General features: G+C 35.0%; 1 protein-coding gene across 1 annotated transcript in view; it reads left to right on the top strand.

Annotated features, from left to right (window-relative positions):
* Nucleotides 1-17448, top strand: part of CD226 (CD226 molecule) — a 99971-nt gene extending 82523 nt beyond the window's left edge. The window contains exons 4-6 of the mRNA XM_020985626.2: nucleotides 5792-5888; nucleotides 8503-8545; nucleotides 12897-17448. Of these exons, the coding sequence (XP_020841285.1) occupies nucleotides 5792-5888; nucleotides 8503-8545; nucleotides 12897-13007 (251 nt within the window). The 3' untranslated portion in view covers nucleotides 13008-17448. The remainder of the gene's footprint in view (nucleotides 1-5791; nucleotides 5889-8502; nucleotides 8546-12896) is intronic.
* Nucleotides 17449-22381: the final 4933 nt, after the last annotated feature.

Genomic DNA, 22381 nt, shown 5'->3' with positions numbered 1-22381 from the left:
GATATGGTCTGCTATGGAAATTTGTTTACCAAAGCCTATTTAACTCCTAATATTTTCATCAAGGATGCATTTTTAAAATACATAGACCCTTCACACAAAGATTTTACATAGCTTACACTTATGTATCACTTTAAACTTTGCTTTTCTCACAATCCTAAGAGGTAGTAATCTGTGTTTTATGGACAAAGAAATGGAGGCAGAGATTTTAAGTGACTTACCTAGGATCACACAACTCTAAGTACAAAATAAGTACCAAGAATTGAACCTAGATCTTTTACTCCTAATCTAGCACTCTCTACTACTCCACACCACCTCTCATGTGCATTTGGGCCAATAGTTGCTGATATAATTTCTTTCACCTGCTTACTTATAAACTATTGTCTGTAGTTGTAGATGTTATTTTGGATTCTTAATTTATTTTAGTATCTTAAAAACTGATCTTGATGTGCTCTTAAAATTGTTATCTCTGATGTAAGGGTGAATCAATCAAAAAATCACTTCACTCCCTCCCCCAACCAAACACCCCCCCCATTTAAAGTAAGAGATAAAATACTTTAACCTTGGTACCTTACTGAGTAAGAACAGTTTTACTCAATCAGTGAAAGGCATTGAACTTGTTTAAACAAGCTAATTAATCTATTTTGAGAGAATAAAGGCTATTGGATGAAATGAAGGGATGTTGCAAAGGAGATGTGTTGATATTGAATGAGGACACTTGTTCATGCCCTTTGGGATTTTGATAGTATAATAATCAAGTTCTGAACCTAAGCATTCAAATATCTTGCAGTCTAGAGGAGAGAACAGTTCTAGTCAAGACCCTGAAAGGGAATTGCTTGCTAAAAAGTGAATTAGAACTTCTATGCTTCTCAACTCCTGACCAGGGAGAACATGGAAGAATCAGAGGATTTGGACAGTTCCTCAGCATCCTGTTAATACCCCTGGAGTTGCAGCAACTGTTGGCAGTATCTACATTGGGAGCCAAGGAAAAATGGATACATCAAAGAAAGGCAGGCTTAGGACTCTTCAAGGAGTCCATCAGAAAATTACTCCATGACTGAGGGAAACTTCAGAGGGCTCCATAATCAGGACAAAAAGATAACTGCTGCTTACCCCTTTGTCACATATACTCTATGCTTGAGCGTACTTACTCTTAGACTATTCCTGTACTTGTAGGAGAGAATGCCCCTCATTTAAGAGAAAAGCTTTTTATCAACTTTTCTTACTATGCTTCCTTAGTTAACATCCAGGTTTAGAGGCTAATTATGTCTGGCTGGTTAATTGACATCAATTGATTATCATTGGGTGGAGCACACTGGTGGGGGCTCTAAAGTTGTAGCTTTAGAAAGAATACCTCGGGGCAGCTGGGTGGTGCAGTGGATAGTGCTCTGGCCTTGGAGTCAGACGGACTTGAGTTCAAATCCAGTCTCGGACACATGACACTTACTAGGTGTGTGACCCTGGGCAAGTCACTTAACCCTGATTGCCTCGCCAAAAATAAAAATAAAATAAAATGAAAGAATACCTCCATTCTTTTAGGATCCCCTAGCAGCAACCACACTCTATAGTTCTGACCAGCCAGTTCAAATGGGGAAATGGGGGTTTGGGATTGCTGTTCCAGATTATATGTTACTCTCACATGGATTTATTTTTTATACATTTGGTAAAGTCTAGTCACTCTTTCCCACCTTAGCATTTTATAGCAAGTACCATATCTGCCTCCTTACATAGTACGTTGGGGACTATGGTGATAAAGTACATCCATCATTGCTACAAATGAAGGCAGATTGCTTTAAAATACTGGAAAATGTTACATTTTACATCTATGTTCCTTTTTCTTAATTTTATCTATCAATGCTTTGGAGATGATCTCACTTAGGAGGCTCTCACTCCTGTCTCTGTCTTGTCTCATTTCCCCTTTGGTTCTTTTTCCTAATTTTGTGAGTCATCCTCCTTCTTTAATATTTTACAAATGAGCTGATGTTATAAACAGAGACTGGCTTTGATTGCCATTTCTCTTTTCTTGTACAGGAGGTTACATTTACAGACTGAGCTTTTGGGAGCCTCCTCATTGTGGCAATTATTTTGAACCAGCTAAACTTCTCTAAAGAATGATAATAGTCTTGACTTTTTTCCATTTCCCATTTTTCAGACTTGACGGTACATTTAAACATTGACTGAATTGGAGCTGCTGTGATCTGTGATCTCACATAGTGTTTTCTCCTCATCTTTATTTTTTCTTCTAATTTGGTATTGATTATGACCTTAGCTCTATGTAGTTGATGATAATATGACTGCACACAGACAGCTGCTCCTGAAATGACTCCTGTGTCTACAACAAATTTTCTTTTTTTTGGCTAAGATACTTGATTTTTTTTTGTCTGTATCATATATCTCAGTCCTTGCCATGTCCAGAGCTTTCTAATTCTCTTCATGAAGAAAATGTTCATCATGTACAGATGTGAAGCTTTTAATTATCTGATAGTTATTGACTTCTTTTATTTCTTGATTTCAAATCATGTATTATAACATAGGTTTGCCACTCTCCTCTTTACATTGAAGTCAAGTCCCAAGCAATATGTGGACTTGGCTTATTTCTCATAATTACACATTTTCTCACCTTCTACAACATCTGTTGGTCTGTGAGTCAAGCAGTTATCAAGAATTTATTAATCTCTTCTTATGAGTCAGTCATCATGCTAGGTAGTGTGGATACAATAGCAATAGTGAAACGTCTCTCGCTTTCTCCCTGTTGTGAGAAACATATACACATATGCAAAGTATATGCAAAATGCATATAAAGGTAGTTTTCTGGGGGGAGGCACTAGCAGTTTGGAGGATCAAGAAAGGTCTCATGCAGGATCCAGTATTTGAGCTAAACATTGAAAGAAATTTAAAAAATACTTTGAGAAGCAAAGGTTAGGTAGGAGAAAATATATTCTGGGCATAAGGAATAGCCTGAGTAGAGCCACAGAAATGAAAAATAGAGATAACTTTCTCTAACACTTGTCTTATCTCCCTGACTAGATTGTAAATTGTGTGACGGTGAGGGTTGTGCATTAATGTTCTTTGTACACTCCAGAGGAGCAGCGAGGTGATACAGTGGCTAGAGTGCCAGGCCTGAGTCAGAAAGACTAATTTTCCTGAGTTCAAATCTGGCCTCAGACCCTTACTAGCTGTGTGACTCTGAGCAAGTCATTTAATTCTGTTTGCCTAAATTTCCTTTTCTGTAAAATGAGCTGGAGAAGGAATGGTAAACCATTCCAGTATCTTTGCCAAGAACATCCCAAATGGGGTCACAAAGAGTTGGACGTGACTGAAAAATGACTGAACAACAACAGAGTTTCCAGCACAATGCCTTCCACAAAGTAGCTAATCAATTCATATTTTTCAAAGGAATGAAAACTTGTCATTATTACATCTTTAAAAAATATCACTTTGGAGCTAAGAGCAGACAAAATAGCCTGCTCGAGTCTTTGGTATCTGTGCATTCCCCTCCCTACCCCGCCATGATTATCAGCTGCTTGTGGAGGACAGGCTGAGCTTCTGTTGCTACAACTTCATCACCTTTTGGCATCCACAGCATTTAATATGAGATTCAGTGGGTCCCTTTATTTATTAGGGGAGCTCTGGAATGAAATGTTATATTATTATTATTATTGTAGCCTGAGAATAGGAAAGGGTACATCCCATCTGGAAGTGGCAGGGGGTGACATTAAAACCACTTTTGGGGAGCCTGCCCTTATTTTGAAATGTTAATTTTTGTTTATTTGCTCCTTGTCAATACTCCTATCCCATGATGAAAACTTCTCATACCACGATGATATATGTGTGTGTGTGTGTGTGTGTGTGTGTGTGTGTGTGTGGTGTGTGTGTGTGTGTATATGTATATACATTTCTATTTTTGCTCTTCAGAGACTGATCAAATTAAAAAAAGACTGTTTTTGTTTACTCAATTTCTTACTGTAACATTGCTTATAAAACAAAAAGAAAAATCCCAAACATTAGCTTTTATTTTTTTATCAAAAGTAAAAAGGAAAAATCCTCAGCCAGAATGGTTGATTGGTAATGTAAGGCAAGGAGTACCTGATATGCTGAAATGAAGAGAATCAGATGAAATTAGGATTTTTCAAGTGTCAAAAGATGGATGCTAGAAACAAAATCTAGAAACCATTAGGAATAACCATTAGTATAATGGCACAGCTTTCCAGAAGGGATGGAAACTTGGTTGAGAGCTATAACTCTGTCCTAACTTTCCACTTGGGGCATATATGCTGCCTGAAAGGAGTTTTCTTTGGGATTCTGCAAAATTGCTTGCCCAAAGGTTAGATGATAATAATAATGCTTCACATTTCTATAGCAATCTATCCTTTGTAAAATACTTTTATACATATTATCTCAGGAGATCATTAAAACATTCTGAGCTGTAGGAAGGTTTGTCAAACCTCTGTGACATATGGAGAAACTGAAGCAGAATAAGTGTCAAAACTCAGCTAAGGTCACATAGTTAGCAGTAGAGCTGGACTAAAACTCAGGTTTTCTGACTCCTTGTCCCTCATCCTTTTCATGACAAGGTTAAGAGTAGAGTAGAAATCTCTGTTCAAATTTATTATTATCTCTTCATATCACCTAGAGAGCTTCCTTAAACAAAATTTTGCTTGCATAAAACAAATTGCATTTTTAGGTGTGTGCGTGCGCGCGCGTGTGTGTGTGTGTGTGTGTGTATGTGTATGTTTGATATCTTGAACATGTAAAAATGATTTAATCTTCATCTGGCAACTAGGTGATATAATGAATACAGCCCTGGGCCTTGGGTGAAGAAGATCTGAGTTCAAATTCGGCCTCAGACACTTACCAGTTGTGTAACTCTGGGACATCTATTTGCCTCACTTTCCTTATCTGTAAGATGGGGATAATTATAGCACCTAGCTCCTGGGGTTGTTATGAGGACCAAATGAGATAATAATTGTAAAGTGCTTAGAGCAGTGCCTAGAACATAGTAAGTGCTTTACAAATATTACCTATTTTTATATTATTGCTCATCTCTGTGTTATTTTGACAGCGACTTTTCCCATAAAAGGTACTGTAATTGTTTGGGGAAAATAGCACTATTTATGTAGAAGTGACTAGGTTGCTCAGTGGATAGACACTGGGCCTAGAGTCAGGAAGACTTAAGTTCAAATATGGCTTTAGACACTCATTAGCTGTATGACTCTGGGCAAGTCACTTAACCTCTGTTTATCTTAATCTGTGGGAGAATTAAATGGAAAACCACTCCAGCATTTTTGTCAAGAAAAACCCATACAGGGTCACAAAGATTCAGATATGACTGCAACATCTAACTTTGGGAGCAAATTAAAGAACAAAAAGTTTCTTATCATTAATTTCAGTGTGATTGTTAACTAATATACTGTTTTTTTTGTTTTTGTTTATGAACACATAGCCAGTTAAGGCAGTTTGTACACATTGGCTTGTGCCAGTTGAGGCAATTAAGTGGGCACAGTAGATAGAACACTGGACTTGGAATCAGGGAGACCTGAATTCTGCTCTTGCCTCATTCTTACTAGCTGTGTGACCTTGGGCAAGTCATTTGATCTCTCTGTCACAGTTTCCTCATCTTTAAAATGAAGGTGATAATAGTATGTACCTCATAACATTGTTGTGAAGATCAAGTGAGATGGCATGCGTAAAGCACTTTACAAATCTTAAAGCATTACGTAAGTACTAGCTATTATACAGAAATTGGTTTATACATGATTTTCTTTCTTAATCCCCTGATTTGTTCTCCTTTCAGCAAAAACAGACCATCAAATTATTTTCTTCATGGCTGGAGGGGCTGCTTCATTCTTACTTCTTGTGATATCTATCATCATCATCACTTATTGTTGCAGGTGAGTAAATTTGCTAATCAAAAGCCTTGTCTGCATCAAGTCTGATGTTAGAATAACTGTATCCCTTATACTAACAGTTTGTCAAAGTTCCTTTGCTATTATCTTCATTTCTTTCACTTTTCCTACAAGTTCTGATGGAGATAGGGGGGTGGGGAAATGAAGGAGAATAGCAGTGGTAGTGATGGTGGGAAAAAACCCTCAACTAAGACATTTAATAATTGTTGGAGTTGACAATCTGCCCATTCCCATGTGATCTTTTGGGTTCTAGGTAATTTACTGGCATAAACCATGCCTTTCTATTTTCTTCTGCCTGTACTGGAGTCAATGGTGAATAACCAGAAGATAAATTTCTAGAGTCAAGGTGATGGCCATGTATGGCTTGAGGAAGATGAGAGGAGAAAACGGGAGAGGGACACTAATTAGTGGTAGGAGGAAGACAAGTTTCAACATTCTCTTTTGGTAGACTGTTAGAATATTATACAGGAAAAGACCTAGTTTTATCTTCTAGTCACAAGGGGGAGCTAGTCATGTGATGCTTTAAATGGAAATGTTAAAATTCTACAGATCAAGAAGGAAGCTGAGCCCCAGGGCAGTCTAATAGTTTGCCTTTTCTTGAACCTATATATTATAACGTAGCTTTTGCCACTCTTTCTCGCACCCACATTTTAATTGAAGTTATTGAGTACCAAAGGATATATTGACTTATTTGGAGAATAAATTTCTCATAGAATTATCTACTTGTTCATCCTATCCAACATCTGTTGGTACATCAATCAATCAATCAATTAAGAAGCATTTATTAAGCACTTATTATGAAGTAGGTCTTATGTTAGATGCTAGAGATACAGAGAAAAAAATTAAAAAGTCCCTCCCCTGTCCCTATTTGGGGGGACATGTTCACATATAAATATGTACAAAATGCATATAAAATAATTGGGGAGGCACTACCAGCTTGGAGGGGGTGGGGTTTAGATAAGGCCTCAGAGAAGAGGAGAACTTAAGCTAAACTTTTAAGTCCTTTAGAGGTTCTAAAGGTGGTAGTAATAGCAACATGTCACATTTATACAGGAAGTTAACCTAGTGAGTTTTTATCCCCATCCTTATCCGGATAAGGAAATTGAGGCTCAGAGAACTTGTGACTTTTCCATGGTCAAATAGTTAGCTAGTATATGTAAAAGCTGTGATTTGAACATAAAGTTACTGACTTTTAAGTCCAATACCTTTTTGAGTATTACATACCAGCCTTCTTCCTTTAAGCCATTCATTCCTGAAACAGGATACCTCTGAAGATTTTTGACATTTCTAAAAAAGGAATTTCCCCCTCTTTTGGCAACTCTGCTCCTTCTTACATCTAAAGTGAATTCTTTCTTTATTAGCACATTTTCTATTTTATTCTTCTCAGTTGAGATGAAAAACAATTAGTATTTCTATGATAAGGAGGGGGTCTAGACCTATAATTTCATCAGTGTAAGGAATTCCCTGATGAGCACATACCAATGCAGGTCAGCATCTTTTCTTCAGCTTATATTCTTAGAGAGCTGCTTAGAGAACACAGAGGTTAAGTTACTTAGCATCACACAGTTAGTATGTGTTAAAGATGGGACTTAAATCCAGCTCTTCATGACTTTAATGCTGGCTTTCTATATATTGTTCCTCCTTTCTTTTTTTTTTTGGTAAGGCAATTGGGGTTAAGTGACTTGCCTAGGGTCACACAGCTAATAAGTGTCAAGTGATTGGTCTGAGGTCAGATTTGAACTCAGATCCTCCTGACTCCAGGGCCAGTGCTCTATCCACTGCGCCACCTAGCTGTCCCTCCTTATTTCTATGTAATAACCTTTCATATATACTTGAACATAGTTACTCGTGCTATTGAAGTCATTTACTATTTGCTTTTTTTTCCCTTTCCCCATCATTGTTTTCTCTTTCCTTCACTTATCTCTTATTGTGTTTTTCTCCTTTAAGGTCAGTAAATATTTGTTGAATTAAAACATTTGTTAAACAATTTTCTTTGTATTACCTGTAGCATAAGGCAGTTATATGATATGGGAATAAGAGTGCACATAGTCAGCTTGTTCAGTATAGCGGAGCTCATCCTCATGTGTCCATAGGAGAATGACTAGCTGTAGGAAATTGGTGGATGCTATTTAATGTCAGGTGTCAGCTGCAGGAAGGTAACAAGGCCAGGTGATAGCAATTGACAGTTCCTTATAAAGGCCTACTATGAATCAGTCACATAAATAGCTCTGTGTCCCCTTGAAAAGGTACCTTGGCACAGTGGACAGGGAGTTGGCCTCAGAACCAAAAGACTTAAGTTTAAGTTCAACTCTGATAAAAGCAAGGGGCAAGTTACTTAACTTCTCAATGTTTTAGGCAGCTATTAAAGACTACAAGTTTCAGAGATGTTGCCTGCATTAGTAGAGGGAGTTTCCTTATTTGGGAGATGTCTATATGAAATCAGAGATACAGACTCTATCTCTATTTGTAAGACAGTAAGAAAAGTGATGAAATAGCAAGTTTGAGTGATCGGGATGCCAAAAGAAGAGGGTAAGTGGTTTTAAGATTAGGTCACATACCATGACTTGTCCTAACAACTCTGTTGAATGTGGATTTCCAGGAGGAAGAAAGTATCTAAGGCACTGTGGGATACTCAGAACCAGGTAAGGTTTCTCAAGGATGAGTTTATTTTGGACAACTTTCTTGTGATAACTTGTGTGTGTGTGCATGTGTGTGTGTGTGTGTGTGTGTGTGTGTGTGTGTGTGTGATTTTATATGAAAAACACTTTTTATAGCTGCCAATCTTTATTTTATTCCTAAGTGATCTGGTCATTGCTAATGGCCTCAACTGACTTCAGCTAATCTTCAGCTAGCTTCAATTTTTTTATTGACATTTTAAAATTAGTCTCCTAACATTGATGACCTTTTATAATAGATTTTGTTATGTTAATATTAGTAAAGACATAATTGCTGTTCAATATTAATAATACATTGTCACTGAAAATAACATGTTCTATATTATTATGAAAATAATATGTTCTATAAACATGCATGAGAAAAGTACAGAGGCAATGTGGCACATAGAACACTAGATTTGCAATTAGAAGGCATGGATTGCAAGTCTCATCTCTAGTTACTTTGTATGTGTGTACAGGAAAGTCACTTATTTGACGCTCAGATCCTTCATTTATAAATAGGGGTAGCGATATTCTCATAACTTATCTCACAAGGTTGTAGTAAGGAAAGGCCTATAAAAAATAAGTTATTTACTTTGCTACTCTACGAGGCCTTTTCAAATTAGTAAATTCTCTTGTGTGTAAATTATAGCTTTATATTCCTTTTTAGTTATATTCCTTTTTAGGTTTCCCAATATTTAAATAACTTCTTCCTATTATTCCCCAAAGATTAGAATTTTGCTGGAGACTAAGGATAGAGACTAACCTTAATAACATACTGCTTGCAGAACTTGGAAAAAAAATTTTTAAGATAGGCATGTTGGTTAATGTCTGTAGTCCCTGCTCCTAGGAAGATGAGGATGGTAGATCACTTGAGGTGAGGAGTTCTGAGCTTCAATAGGTCTAAAAGCCAATCAGTCAATCCACACTAAGCTTGACATCGATATTGTTAGCCTCTAGGAGTAGTAGAGAGGCAAACTGGATCAATTTGGAAAAATGAAGCATGTTAAACTTTCTGTGGGACAGTATTAGTATTGGCCTATGAATGGCCTCTGACCTACCATCCATACCCAGTCCTCCTGCCCCCCACCCCAAATAAAAACCCCAAACAAAACAGTTAAGACTTATAGGTTTAGGAACTGGACTTATGGTTTCATTAGTACAAGAATCTTCCCAAGAGACATATTCCCTATGTCAATGAATATAAACACCTTCTCCATTATTTTTAGTCTTAGAAAGCTACCTTGGGGACTGAGAGGTTAAGTGACTTCCCAGTAGTAACACAGCTAGTATGTCTCTAAGGTGGGACTTGATCTCAGGTCTTCCTGGTTCTAAGGCTAGCTCTTTGTCAGTTATGGCTAGTTCTCTCTCTCTCTCTCTCTCTCTCTCCTCTCTCCCCCTTCTTTCCTTCCTTCCCTTCTTCCTCTTCATTTTCCCTCCCTCCCTCTCTTTTTCTCTCTCTGTCCCTCTCTTTTCATAGGTGTATATCTCTATATTTTGTCTTTGTTTTTATGTATCATTGATATATTACATATATATATATATATATATATATATATCATCTACCTAGCTTTATATCTAAAAAGAAATTTAAATAAATGGTAACTAGTCTGTAATAGGATATGATGAGAAATATCTGTTTTTTAAGATAGCAACAGCTCAGGGCAGGTAGGGGGCACAGTGGATAGAGCACCGACCCTGAAGTCAGGAGGACCTGAGTTCAAATCCGACCTCAGACCAAATACTTAACACTAGCTGTGTGACTCTGGGCAAGTCACTTAACCCCAATTGCCTTAAAAAAAAAAAGCTAGCAACAGCTCATTGCTGTCTGTTTACTTAGCATATATAAAGCTTTTGAAATGCTTTTGCTCAGGGTGGAGATGGGGTGGCACTTCAGTTGGATTTATCTCTGGAAGTTAGCAGAGTTTGATTATGCATCTGTACAGTGATAATTTGTTTCAAGGACATTTCTTGACCTCTGAAAGCAGATCAGAGAGGTCACCAGAAAAAAATGGAATCAAAATGATTTAAAGATTTCCAGCAGGAATACAATTTAGCTTCTTTGGGACACTAGGGAAATGTTAAAAGTGTCATTCAAAATTAATGAGTTATTTAACACTAGCTATTATGACCACTCCATCACCACCTTGTTTTCGCATTTGTCATTTCTGTGTCTTTTTCTTTGGCAATGCCCAATCAGGTAACTTGTCATGAATACCGGGAGAAAAAAAAAACAACTAAAAACTGAAGGATGCAATAAAACTCATTCATTCCTTTGAATTAAAAAAAAACCTTTCTAAGCTGCTTTAGGAAATAACTTTTCTGATTCACCTATTCAGCAGAAAAATAGGTCATAATAATACATTTACATAACATTTTCTCACACACACATACTCATAACTCTGTGAGCTATATTAAAGTGCAAATAATTTAGTCTCCATTTTGTAGATGAGGAAACTGAGGCTCAGAGGGATAATGTGACTTGATTGGGGTTACATGGCTACAAAGGGGCAGAGCTAGGACTTACTTAATCTAAGACCTATATGATTCCAAGGTCAGTCTTTCCATGCTTCCTCTACTACCTCATCTTGACATATGCTATCTATAATAAACAGAAAGTGACATGAAGATTTGAGTTAATTATTTTAATAAATTAGTCTCAATAGTTTCACAATTGAGAAAAAAATATTGCTATCATTTGAATTTCTAGATTGGCAATATGTATAACTTGAAACAATTTAAACTATCTTGTTAAATTTCATTCTAAGTGAAAATGACTTGAACCACCCTCAGAAATTTTATATGCAGATATACAATTGATCATTTTTCTTGCTTGATAAATTAAAACATAATTTAATAGAAGTAATTTTGTTATTTGCTGTCCTGAGACTAGTATTAGAAGTGCTGAAGTGTTTCTGGGCTACATCTAGGATTCATAATTTTGACATATTGTTTATAAAATATACAAAATGAAAGAAAACATTTTATATTTTTATCAGTATTTGAATAGAGGAAGTTGGAGTTCCTGTTCAGGTTTTTAAAGGAAGAGACTGAGAGAGAAAAGTTTAAATGCTATGATATGAACAGTTAGAGATGTAAATATACATATATATATAATACACGTATATTAATGTCCAAAATAAACTTAGCTGAAATAATGTGGAAAAATACTTTCTCCCTGTAGTCTTAATCTCTTGGGGCATAGAGAGGTTAGGTGACTTACCCAGGGTCACATGGTGAGTATCATAGGTTGAGGTTTGAACTCTGTTCTTGCTTGGCCAGCTCTCTAGCCATTTTAATGTTTTTAGGTGGACTAAAAACTATGTGATTCTTGAGTCACATTGAACTGAGGTCTTTTTTGTCTTTTGAGGTCCTTTTTACCTTTTTCTTGTTCCATGGGCTGCTGTGTCTAAAGAACTCATCAAGTGGCCAATTTATTGCTAAAATGACTCTTCATACTTAGGGTGGTTATTATACACACACACACACACACACATACATATATGTATAAACAATATATGAAATCTCACATAAGATCTAATGTAAATAACATCTAATAATACACGATTTTGACACATATGTTATGTCATATACATTATGTTATATACAGTATACACACATATACATGTGTATCTAAATGTGTGTACATATATGTTTGTGTATGTTACTATGTTACTTGGAGAGACATGAATTAACTGAGGAACTTTTCTGATGGAAGTGATTATATACACATATACATATGTACAACATATATACATACAGACATATACATACATATACACATATATACAATATACTTACACACACACACACATATATATGTGTGTTACACACACACACACACACACACACACACACACACAAATACATATACATCCAGGGCATTGGAATAGGTTATTGGGGGCTGAAATGACAGTGTTTATGAGACCATAAAAGTGAAAGGCAAATTTCTTTTATAGTTCTTTCCTTCATTCCCTCACTATACTAAAAGATTTCTTTTTGCTCTCTAGTTCACTTTATCCTTTCCAAGTGTTGGGATCATAGATTTTGAGCTAAAAGAGACTTTAGAGGTACCAACCCCCTCACTTTATTGACAGCCAGACATCTGTTGTATTTCACTTCAAACTTATATTTTCATATTAGGAATGTATTTTCGTATAGAAGTTCACTATGGCCACTGATAATGAAAATACCTTGTAGAGTCAATTGTGATGGGGTTTGGCTTCTTGCGCTGACAAGGGGTGAAGGCTATCAGAGCTCATGTATAATCTGCATTTCTAGTAACTACTGAAATAAAAGCATTTATTTTTCTGAAATTCTTTCCTACTTCTTTTTCTAGCCATCTAAAAACTATGCCAGAAGTGGGGTCCCTGAACAAACTCAAGACTGCAAAGAAGAGGATATTTATGTGAACTGTCCTGCCTTCTCTCAAAGACCAAATCCAAGATAGCAATTCTTCAATCTGATCCAAGCAGGCATATAGAGTCAAATGCACGTTGTCTTTAGAGAGTCCCTCCTCTGTATTCATAGATCTATATTAATTGAATTTACTTTGTTTTATACAGAGAAGACTAAATAATCAAGTAAATATCACTATTTAATTGAGAATACTCAGAAATATCTGAGAGATTGGTAAGATAAGTGGGGGCAGGGCGACACAGTGACCTCCCATAGATTGTGCCTTGCCCTCTTGACAGTCATTGTAATCATTTAGTCAGAGTCACTCTAAGGGCTTGCTCCTCTGAGCCTTGTACTGCTGAAAGTGGAATGAATAGATGACTGATAAAAGAGGAGGTGGTGTAAGGTGCCTTTCCTTCTTCTCTACATATGCCTTAGTGTACCTCTTTCTGTAACTGTTGTTTTCCATCCCCAAATGTTAACTTTTCCTTCTCATTCCACCATTATATTTTCATTTCTTTGGATTTTCTTTGAGTTCCCCCTTAATATCAAAATATCCCTTGATTATTATCTAATACATTAATAAGACATTGACAGTCAACTGAGTCAACTGAATAGAACACTATATTAGTAGCTGGAGTTGGGTGAAGAAGCCACCAAATGCAAATTTACTCTTTGTCCAAAGTGATGTGACTTCCCCTTCTGGTTCCCAACCCTACATCTAGTCTAGGCCTGTTGATTAGCATACAATGAGAAGTATAGAAACAAAAACAAAAACAACACAGAATATCATGTTAGGCTTGAGTTGTTGTTAAGTCATTTCACTTGTGTCCAACTTTCTGTGGCACCATTTAGGGTTTTCTTGGCAAAATTATTGGAGGGGTTTGCCATTTCCTTCTCCAGCTCATTTTATAGATAAGGAACTGAGGAAAATAGGGTTTAGTGACTTGCCCAGGGTTACATAGCTGGTAAGTGTTTAAGGTCAGATTTGAACTCAGGAAGATGAGTCTTTCTGATTTCAGGCCCAACACTCTATCAACTGCCACCCAGCTGCCACTGGTATAACACACTTAACATATTGATCCTTAATTTCTGAAAGATATGATTCATTTTATTAAAAGGTACAGTTAAATTCTACAGATATTTTAAGCCTCGGGCAGGCCATTAGGTAAATTAGAGAAAAACAAGATCAGTTTTCCAGGTTGTTTACAGAATACAAGTGCTGTAATTTATCATTATAAACATATCAATTAATTTAAAATATATTTTGGCCTTAGTTTATTTTATAAACAAAACATTAAAATTGTTTTATAGGCTAGAACAATTCTTGTTTACCTTGTGGCTCAGTAATCGAAGAGATATGTAATCAGTGTTCACTTTATACAGTTAAGGGAAACAGTGGGGTACAATGGGAAAAGTCCTAGATTTGCAAATCTAGGTTCAATGTCCAGATATGCCACATGCAATATGTATGACCTTGGACAAATAACTTAACTTCTCTGGGCCTCAATTTCTTCATCTCTAAAATAAGAGGATTGTATTAGTGATCTCTGTGGTTCCTTCCACCTTGAAATCTCTTGTCATATGACTTCATATGTCAAGGGATAGATATGTCCTCTGTTGAGCAGGTCCCAATGTTATTGCTATTGAATAGGTTATGGGCAATAGTCAATAAACATTTTTAAAGTACCTACTATGTTCTAGGCACTGTGTTAAACACTAGGGATACAAATAAGAAGAAAGTCCTTGTCCTCAAAGTGCTTATAATCTAATAAGGACTGAACATGTCATTTCCACACATATAGGGAACTCCTGGATGAAGAAATCAATGCAGATTGTACTTTCTCTAACTTATAGTATTAAGCAGTTGACTAGAGCACTGAGAAGTTAAATGATTTGTCCAGGGGTCACACAGTCAGTAATCATTAGAATGAGACTTAAACCCATCTGTGCCTATCTCTGAATCCAGCCCTCTATTGATTATTCCATGGCACTTTTTATGTTGTTAGATTATATTTTATTAGATTCATAAAGTGCTTTCCAAAAGAGTTTAGTTAAGGAAGTAGAATCTATAGTTTATAAAATTTTGGCCCATTGTGTTATCTGTTTCACAACTGTGGTAGGGCAAATAGGATCTGTTGTCTCTACTTGTTAGTGAGATGAAACATGTTTAATGAAGCTTGATTTAATTTTAAATAGTGAATGATAATTTCTTAGCTTTTAAAGAAAATAAGAAAAATTACTTTCAGGCCAATCCTTACAACCAAAATCTCCCAATGGAAATGAGAAATAAAATGGATGAATCTTGAAAAAAAATTCAGAGAGAGGCAAATTCCCACTAAAAGAGTAGTTATTACATGTAGTGTTCAATAGAACTAGAAATCATTGCTCTTTACTGCTTTGGCTGTTTTACTTCAATTGTCTATAGCAGCTTCCTTGATAGGCCAGAGTATTTGAGAAGGCTTCATTTTTTTTAATTGCTGGTTTAAATGTTTTTATACTATTTCAAACCATTCTCTAGAAATATCCATTCTATGTCATCTTTTTGGGGATTAGGTATGTATATATATGGTATACGAGTCATTATCTTGTCTGATGGTGCCACTCTCCCTTTCAATAGACTGCAGTGTTTGCCATTAAACTCTAGGATCAAGTAAGAACTGCCCTAATATTTAAAGCCCTTTAAAACCTGGTCCTAACATATCTTTCTAGTTGTATTATATATTATTCTTTTTATGTACTCTATGTTTCAGCCATACTAGTCTTATTGCTGTTTTTCACAAATAATGCTCCATTTTTCTAATTCTATACCTTTAAACTGATTATCTCCCAAAGCTGAAATGCCCTTCCACCTCATTTTTCCTTCACAGACTCCCTAGTTTGGGCAATGTAACATTTTCTCTCTCTCTCTCTCTCTCTCTCTCTCTCTCTCTCTCTCTCTCTGTCTCTCATTCTTTCTTTCTCTCTTTCTCTCTCCCTTTCTTTCTCTTCCTTCCTTCCTTTCTTTCTCTTCCTTCCTTCCTTTTTCTTCCTTCTTTTCTTACTCTTCCTTCCTTTCTTTCTCTTCCTTCCTTCCTTTCTTTCTCTTCCTTCCTTTCTTCTTTCTTTTTCTTTTCTTTTCTTTCTTCCTTCTCATATAGGGTATCACACCCTTACCTGTGGGGTGCTCTGCCCAAAGGGAATGTAAATTTTAATATTTGAACCTTTTTTTCTTTGTAAGACCAGACTTAACCCTAAATCACTGGTCTCAGACCAAGCCCTACTTGGTCACTGTGTGGTCCCTGAATGGCTCAGAATGAATGTAAATAACAATTGTTTCTATTTTGGCCAGAAACCCTTAGGATCTTCCCTTCCCAGATCTATTTTTTTTAAGAGGCCATTCTTTGCCTCTTTGAGACCTGTTAAAGACCTTAGCTTGAAAAGACCAAGGTCCCCCACTGCATCTTGGGCCATCTTCAGTTGTCCTAATCCATATATGGCCACTAGACCCAGTTGGCTCTGGAGGAGAAAATGAGAATGGTGACTTTGCACAGCCCTCCTTCACTTAAATCCAATTCACTTGCATGTCATGGCATCACCTCATTGATGTCATGCTCTTAGAGAAGGGCACAGTAGTTTCCTACCAAAGTCATCTAAAGTCATCACTTCTACATACAAATTCACTCCCAGCTGATAGGACCTCCCAAATGACTTTGCAATTATTTGTCTTACTATTGTGATAAAATAAGCAGAATGCACAATTTTAAGGTATAGATCAGTTAGGTAAGATTTATTGTTATTATAAGCTATATCAGGAAGAAGTTAGTTAACTGACAAATTTTCTCTGTAGCCATGCTATGTCTTATCCATATGTCATATAGAAGTAAGAAGAAAAAAATATAGTCAGTCTGGGTTTGAGTTAGAGTAGGTGCTTACTTATCTGTCAATGACCTGGATGAATGGAGAAGGGAAACCTTGTTTTTCTTTATGGTTATTATTTCAGAGAAACTGAGGAAAGGGAAAAAATCATTAGCATGTAGTGGAGAATGAATGAGACTCTTTATTTTGAATTGAAATCGCAATTAGTTTAAAGATGGAGTGACTCATGCAAAGAAAATGCATATACAGAACCCTTCTTTATTTTTCTCCACGATACTACTATGTTCACGCTGATAAATTGTAAGCAACTTGAAGGCAGTAATGACTGCATTTTTATCTTTTTGGTAAGTTGAGGAAGCTGATTTCCTTTTAAGTCCATGAGTCTGAGACCAGAATGGGCAGACCCTGACTTTCCCATTTTAGTTTATGTGTCTGTAAAAGGAAAAATACTCCTTTTCTAACTATTCTTTTCCATGAACTATGGTCAGAATTTTTCCCCTTTTTACCTGAAGATCTGGAAGGGATCCAGATAGAGGCTAAGAGATAGTTGGAGGCTATTGTATCCATAAAGGAATGTTCTATTTTTCTTTATGTTACTTTGTGTAAAATAAATAATGTAGTCACAACAAACTAAATCTTTGAATCTATGAATTCATTGAGAAGTAAAGTTGAATTCACTGTGGTGTAGGGAATCTGAGCTAGTTATTGGCAGCAGATTTTATATTTTGATATTTAAAACCCCAAATAAGGAAAGGAAGATAAAGATTTTGCCATGGAATCGCATAATAGGAAGAGATGAGCTGACCACATGGTGAAGCAAAGATGGAAACTGTATTGCCAGAATCTCTGCTGGTACTCTCCTTTGGTCGGAAGGAAATGAGAAAGGTATCCAGCATGTTGGGTGGACCTCATCTGGTGAACTTATGGGGGGACATAGACAAGAGTCTATGGATGGACAGCTATGGTTGGGTTGCAATGTGTACCACTAGAAGGAACTTCCAAATCAATGTAATCACAGGTCCATTTGAGTAGCTGAGAATTCTATCCCTTAGATTAAATATAGACCCAGCCCACAAGGGATTAACTGAAGCTGCTTTACAACCATATGTGTTGTGCCAGGAAGACCCTGAAGGTAATTCTATTAAATATTTAAAGAACAATTAATTCCAATACTATATGAAATGTTTGTAATAATAAGAAACTAAGTCACCCTTCCAATCTCTTTCTATGATATAAATAAAGTTTTGACACCTAAATCAGGGAGAGACAAAGCAGGGAAAGAAAACTACCAACCAATATCCCTAATGAATTTGATGTGAAAATTTTAAATAAAATATTAGTAAGACAGCTATAACAACTTCTTAGTAAGATTAAACATTATGACCAAATCGGGTTCACACTAGGAATTCAGAGTTACTTCAACATAAAGAAGATAATAAACTTAATAAATAATAAAAATGATTATATTAATAGATACCAAAAGTATCTATTAATAGATACAATCCAGCATTGACTTATATTAATTCTAGAAATAATAGGAATAAATGACTTTTTCATTAATATAATAATTAGTATTTATCTAAATCCAAGAACATTGTTTGTAATAGAAAAAAGTTAGATGCATTTCCAACAAGATCAGGAGTAAAGAATGGATGCCCATTATCACCACAACTATTTAACATAATGCTAGAAATTCTATCTATAGTAATAAGATGATAACTAGAAATTGAGGGAATAAACATAGACAAAAAGGAAAAAGTTGTGATTTTTGCAGATGACATGATGATATAGTTAGTGAACCCTAGAAAGCCAACTAAAATTAATTGAAATAATAATTAGCAAAATTTCAGGATATAAAATAAATTGATATAAATCATCAACATTCCTATATCTAATCAACAGAACCTAGCAAAAAAAAGAAATTCCATTAAAAAAATAGCTATAGAAACTCTAAAAACTTGAGTGTGTATCTAACAAGATCCATCTAAGACTATGTAAATTTACTACAAAACACTCTTTTCAGAAATAGAGACAGTCCTAAATAATTGGAGAAATATAAAAAAAATTACATAGCAAACAAATGAAAAGAACAAGGAAAAAATTACTTTTCTTATCTATGAAGAGAGGAAGATTTTATGACTAACCAAGTAAGAGAAATCACATAAGATAAAACAGACAATTTTGATTATGTAAAATTAATTTTTTTTTGCATAAGCAAATATAATGTAGCAAAAACTAGAATGGAAAAAAAGTTTTCAATAAGTTTCTGTGATAAAGGTCTTAAATCCCAAATATACAAGCATCTGATTCAAATTAATAAGACTAAGGATTATTCCCCAATAGATAAAAGGTCAAAGGATGTGAATGCACAATATTCCAAAGAAGAAATACAAGCTTCAACAATTATACAAAAGAATGCTCTAAATGGTTGATATTTAGAAAATGCAAATTGAAGTAATTTTGAAGCTCCATCTCATACTCATAAAACTGGTGAAGATAACCAAAAGGAAAATGACAGATGTTGCATCAGTGCACTATTGGTCCAACTGTGAATTGGTCCAACCATTCTGAAGGCAATTTAGAGCTTTATCTGGAAGGTTACCAATCTGTTAATACAGTTTACCCAGTTATTTCATTATAAGGAATATATATTAATGCATGAAAAAAAGAAGAAATGGATCTATAGGAAAAAAAATACTTGCAGTAGTTCTTTTCATGGCAGCCAAAATTAAAAAAAACAACTAAGGAAATCTTTTCTTATTAGAAATTACATTACATTATAAATGTAGTGGAATATTATTGTGCCATAAGAAATTATGAAATGGATAATTTCAGAGGAAACTAGGAAGACCTTCCATAACTAATGTAGGGAGAAATAAGAACTAGAAGAGACATTCTAAATAATTAATGTTCTTTATCAGGAATCCAAATTAAACATTTGCAAAAGTTAAAAAAAAGAGACAGGATCTTATTAATGTATATGTATATGTGTGTATATGAATGCACAGGTATATATGCATGGGAGAGGGAGAGAGATGGGTGATAGAGGTATGACATTGGAAGAAGAGGCAGTGGTTAATTCTGTCTGAGTAACTTAAAAGTCTAACTGGCTAACTATTATCAAGAGTATGCAGTTTTATTACATTCAAGCCTTGTACATATTATAAATTATAACACAAATGACCATTAATAAAAAACATGAATTAAGTTAATGAAGTCTAAAATTTAATGATCGGTAGTACATAACAATGTATCATAAATATAATTGTATATATGTGGTCTTTATGCTTTTCAACATGTTCTCATATATCTCATTTCATATAATCCTCATAATGACTCCACGAGGTAGGTAAGACTGGACTTTTTATTCCCATTTTACAGATGAAGAAACAGACTCAGGAGAGTCTTGCATAACATCACAAAGCAAGTAAACAAATAAATCCAGGAATGGCATACATATCTCAAAACTCCTTGTCTAAAACTATTTTTATACTATACTTTTATGTTATCCTACAGGTAGAATGCAAGCTCCTTGAGAAGAGGGGTTGTTTCATCTTTGTCTTTATATCTTCAGAATCTGGCAAGTCCATATAAGTGGACTTATTACATTGAATTTGAACAGTAGAATATATAGGTTATACTAATTTTTATAGTATTGTACTCGGTAAGAATTCCATCTGAATTATTATAATTTTCTGAATTAGGAGGCTCCACCATTTAATAGATTTTAATTGATGTTTTTATTTATACATCGCTCAGATTTCTACCTATATCTCTCCTTTTCCTTCTCCTTTATACCTATCCCCTTTATCTTATAACAAATGATTTTTTTAAAAAAGAGGATGAGGAGGAAAAAATGACAAAAAATGATCAACAAATGGAAAAAATTGGTTTTGTATGTATTGTTCCATATCTGTATATCCCCCACTTCTTCATAGGAACAGAGGATGGAGGGGATGTCTTTTCATATCTCTTCTTTGGGGTCAAACTTGTTCTTTCTAATTTTATAACATTAATCTTCAAATGTATTGTGGTTATTATTCTTTCCGTTTGCATTGAGATATATATATGTATATTTATACACACACATATGTACATGCATGTGTGTACATACATATATATACACAAATCTTTCTATCTTATCATCTATCTATCTATCTATCTATCTATCTATCTATCTATCTATATACCTATCTATCTGTTTTCCTGTTTCTGCTTATGTCACATTGTATAAGTTCCTAGAAGAATTTCCATACTTCTCTGTATTCATTATGTTCACTGATTCTTACTGCACAGTAATATTCCATTACATTTGGGGATGTGCTGGTTAAGTATTTAACAACTGGATTTCCTTAAAAAAATATACACATCACACACTTTTAAATTCACTCTGCATTATTAACATTTTCTCCTTCACTTTCTTAAGCCCAGATAATCAACAATGCAATAAATCAATCTTGATTTATAATGTTTGCCAATTTCCTAGGTGTAAATGCTCCTGCTGAAATTTTAATAATAGGCTCTCTGAGCTGATATGAATTGGCTCCAGCATACTCCTGAATGTAATTTACATTTATGTAACACAATTTGTTTTAAAATTACCTAATCAATGGACATGTGGTTTATTTCCAGTTCTTTACTACCACAAAAACTGTTGTTATAAACATTTTGGTACATATGGAGCAGCAGGTTCCAAAATGATGAAATTTTACAGTATTCCAGTATTTGAGCTACATTTTATACTTTTAATTTGCAAGTTCATCAAGGTTTTTATAGCATATACATTCACACTAAGTATAGGTTGAGGCATTATGCTTATGTCCTACGTTTAGTTTTTTTTTCTATAGAAGGGTTAAGAAACATAATTAGTTAAGTGATTATTAGACATAAAGATGGTCTTGACCTTCATAACCAAGTCTATGCATAAAATAATTGGAGGCTGTTTTTTCCCTGAAACCACAATTTTATCTCAGTTGGTCATCACTTCTCTGGGCTTTAGTACCCTTATCTACAAAATACAATACCTGATTTTAATCTGTCCCAGAGATAGTGTACTTAATAAAAAGCATTGTAGATTAACAGATAGCATCTTAGAGTTGGATGCTAATTCTTTGCTTTCCTGTGCAATTTTATGAATCTTCATAACTAGTTAGTACTATGGCCAAATTTTTCTCAGGCACTATTATTTTAAGGCATTAAGGAGAAAGATAAAATTGTTCCATAACATTTTGGGAGTATAGGAAAAAGCTTTTAGGTGAAGGATTTTATTATTTCTTTTGGAAAGCCCTCCTATTTTAGGGTAGAGTTGTTTAACTTGTGCAAACTTTTCATACTGTAGTAAGATTTTTTGCTCCATTTGATCTTACTTTACTTTGACTTGTTATCCAAATGCAATAATCCACAACATATTCCTCCCATCATGAGTAAATTCCCATTGAATGAATTTGTCATCAAAATGCCTATAAGAGGTAGCACTTGGATCTAGGTCATCTTAACACTGAGGCCTGCTCTCTTATCTACTACGCTATGCTTCATCTCATAGAGAAGAAAAATCCCATGAAATCAGTT

The sequence above is a fragment of the Phascolarctos cinereus genome, unplaced genomic scaffold (genome assembly GCF_003287225.1).
Source record: "Phascolarctos cinereus isolate Bilbo 61053 unplaced genomic scaffold, phaCin_HiC Scaffold_4;HRSCAF=312, whole genome shotgun sequence".
In the NCBI taxonomy this organism is placed as follows: Eukaryota; Metazoa; Chordata; class Mammalia; order Diprotodontia; family Phascolarctidae; genus Phascolarctos; species Phascolarctos cinereus.
Note: the sequence above shows the minus strand (reverse complement) of the source record. Positions and strands in the feature narration are given on the sequence as shown.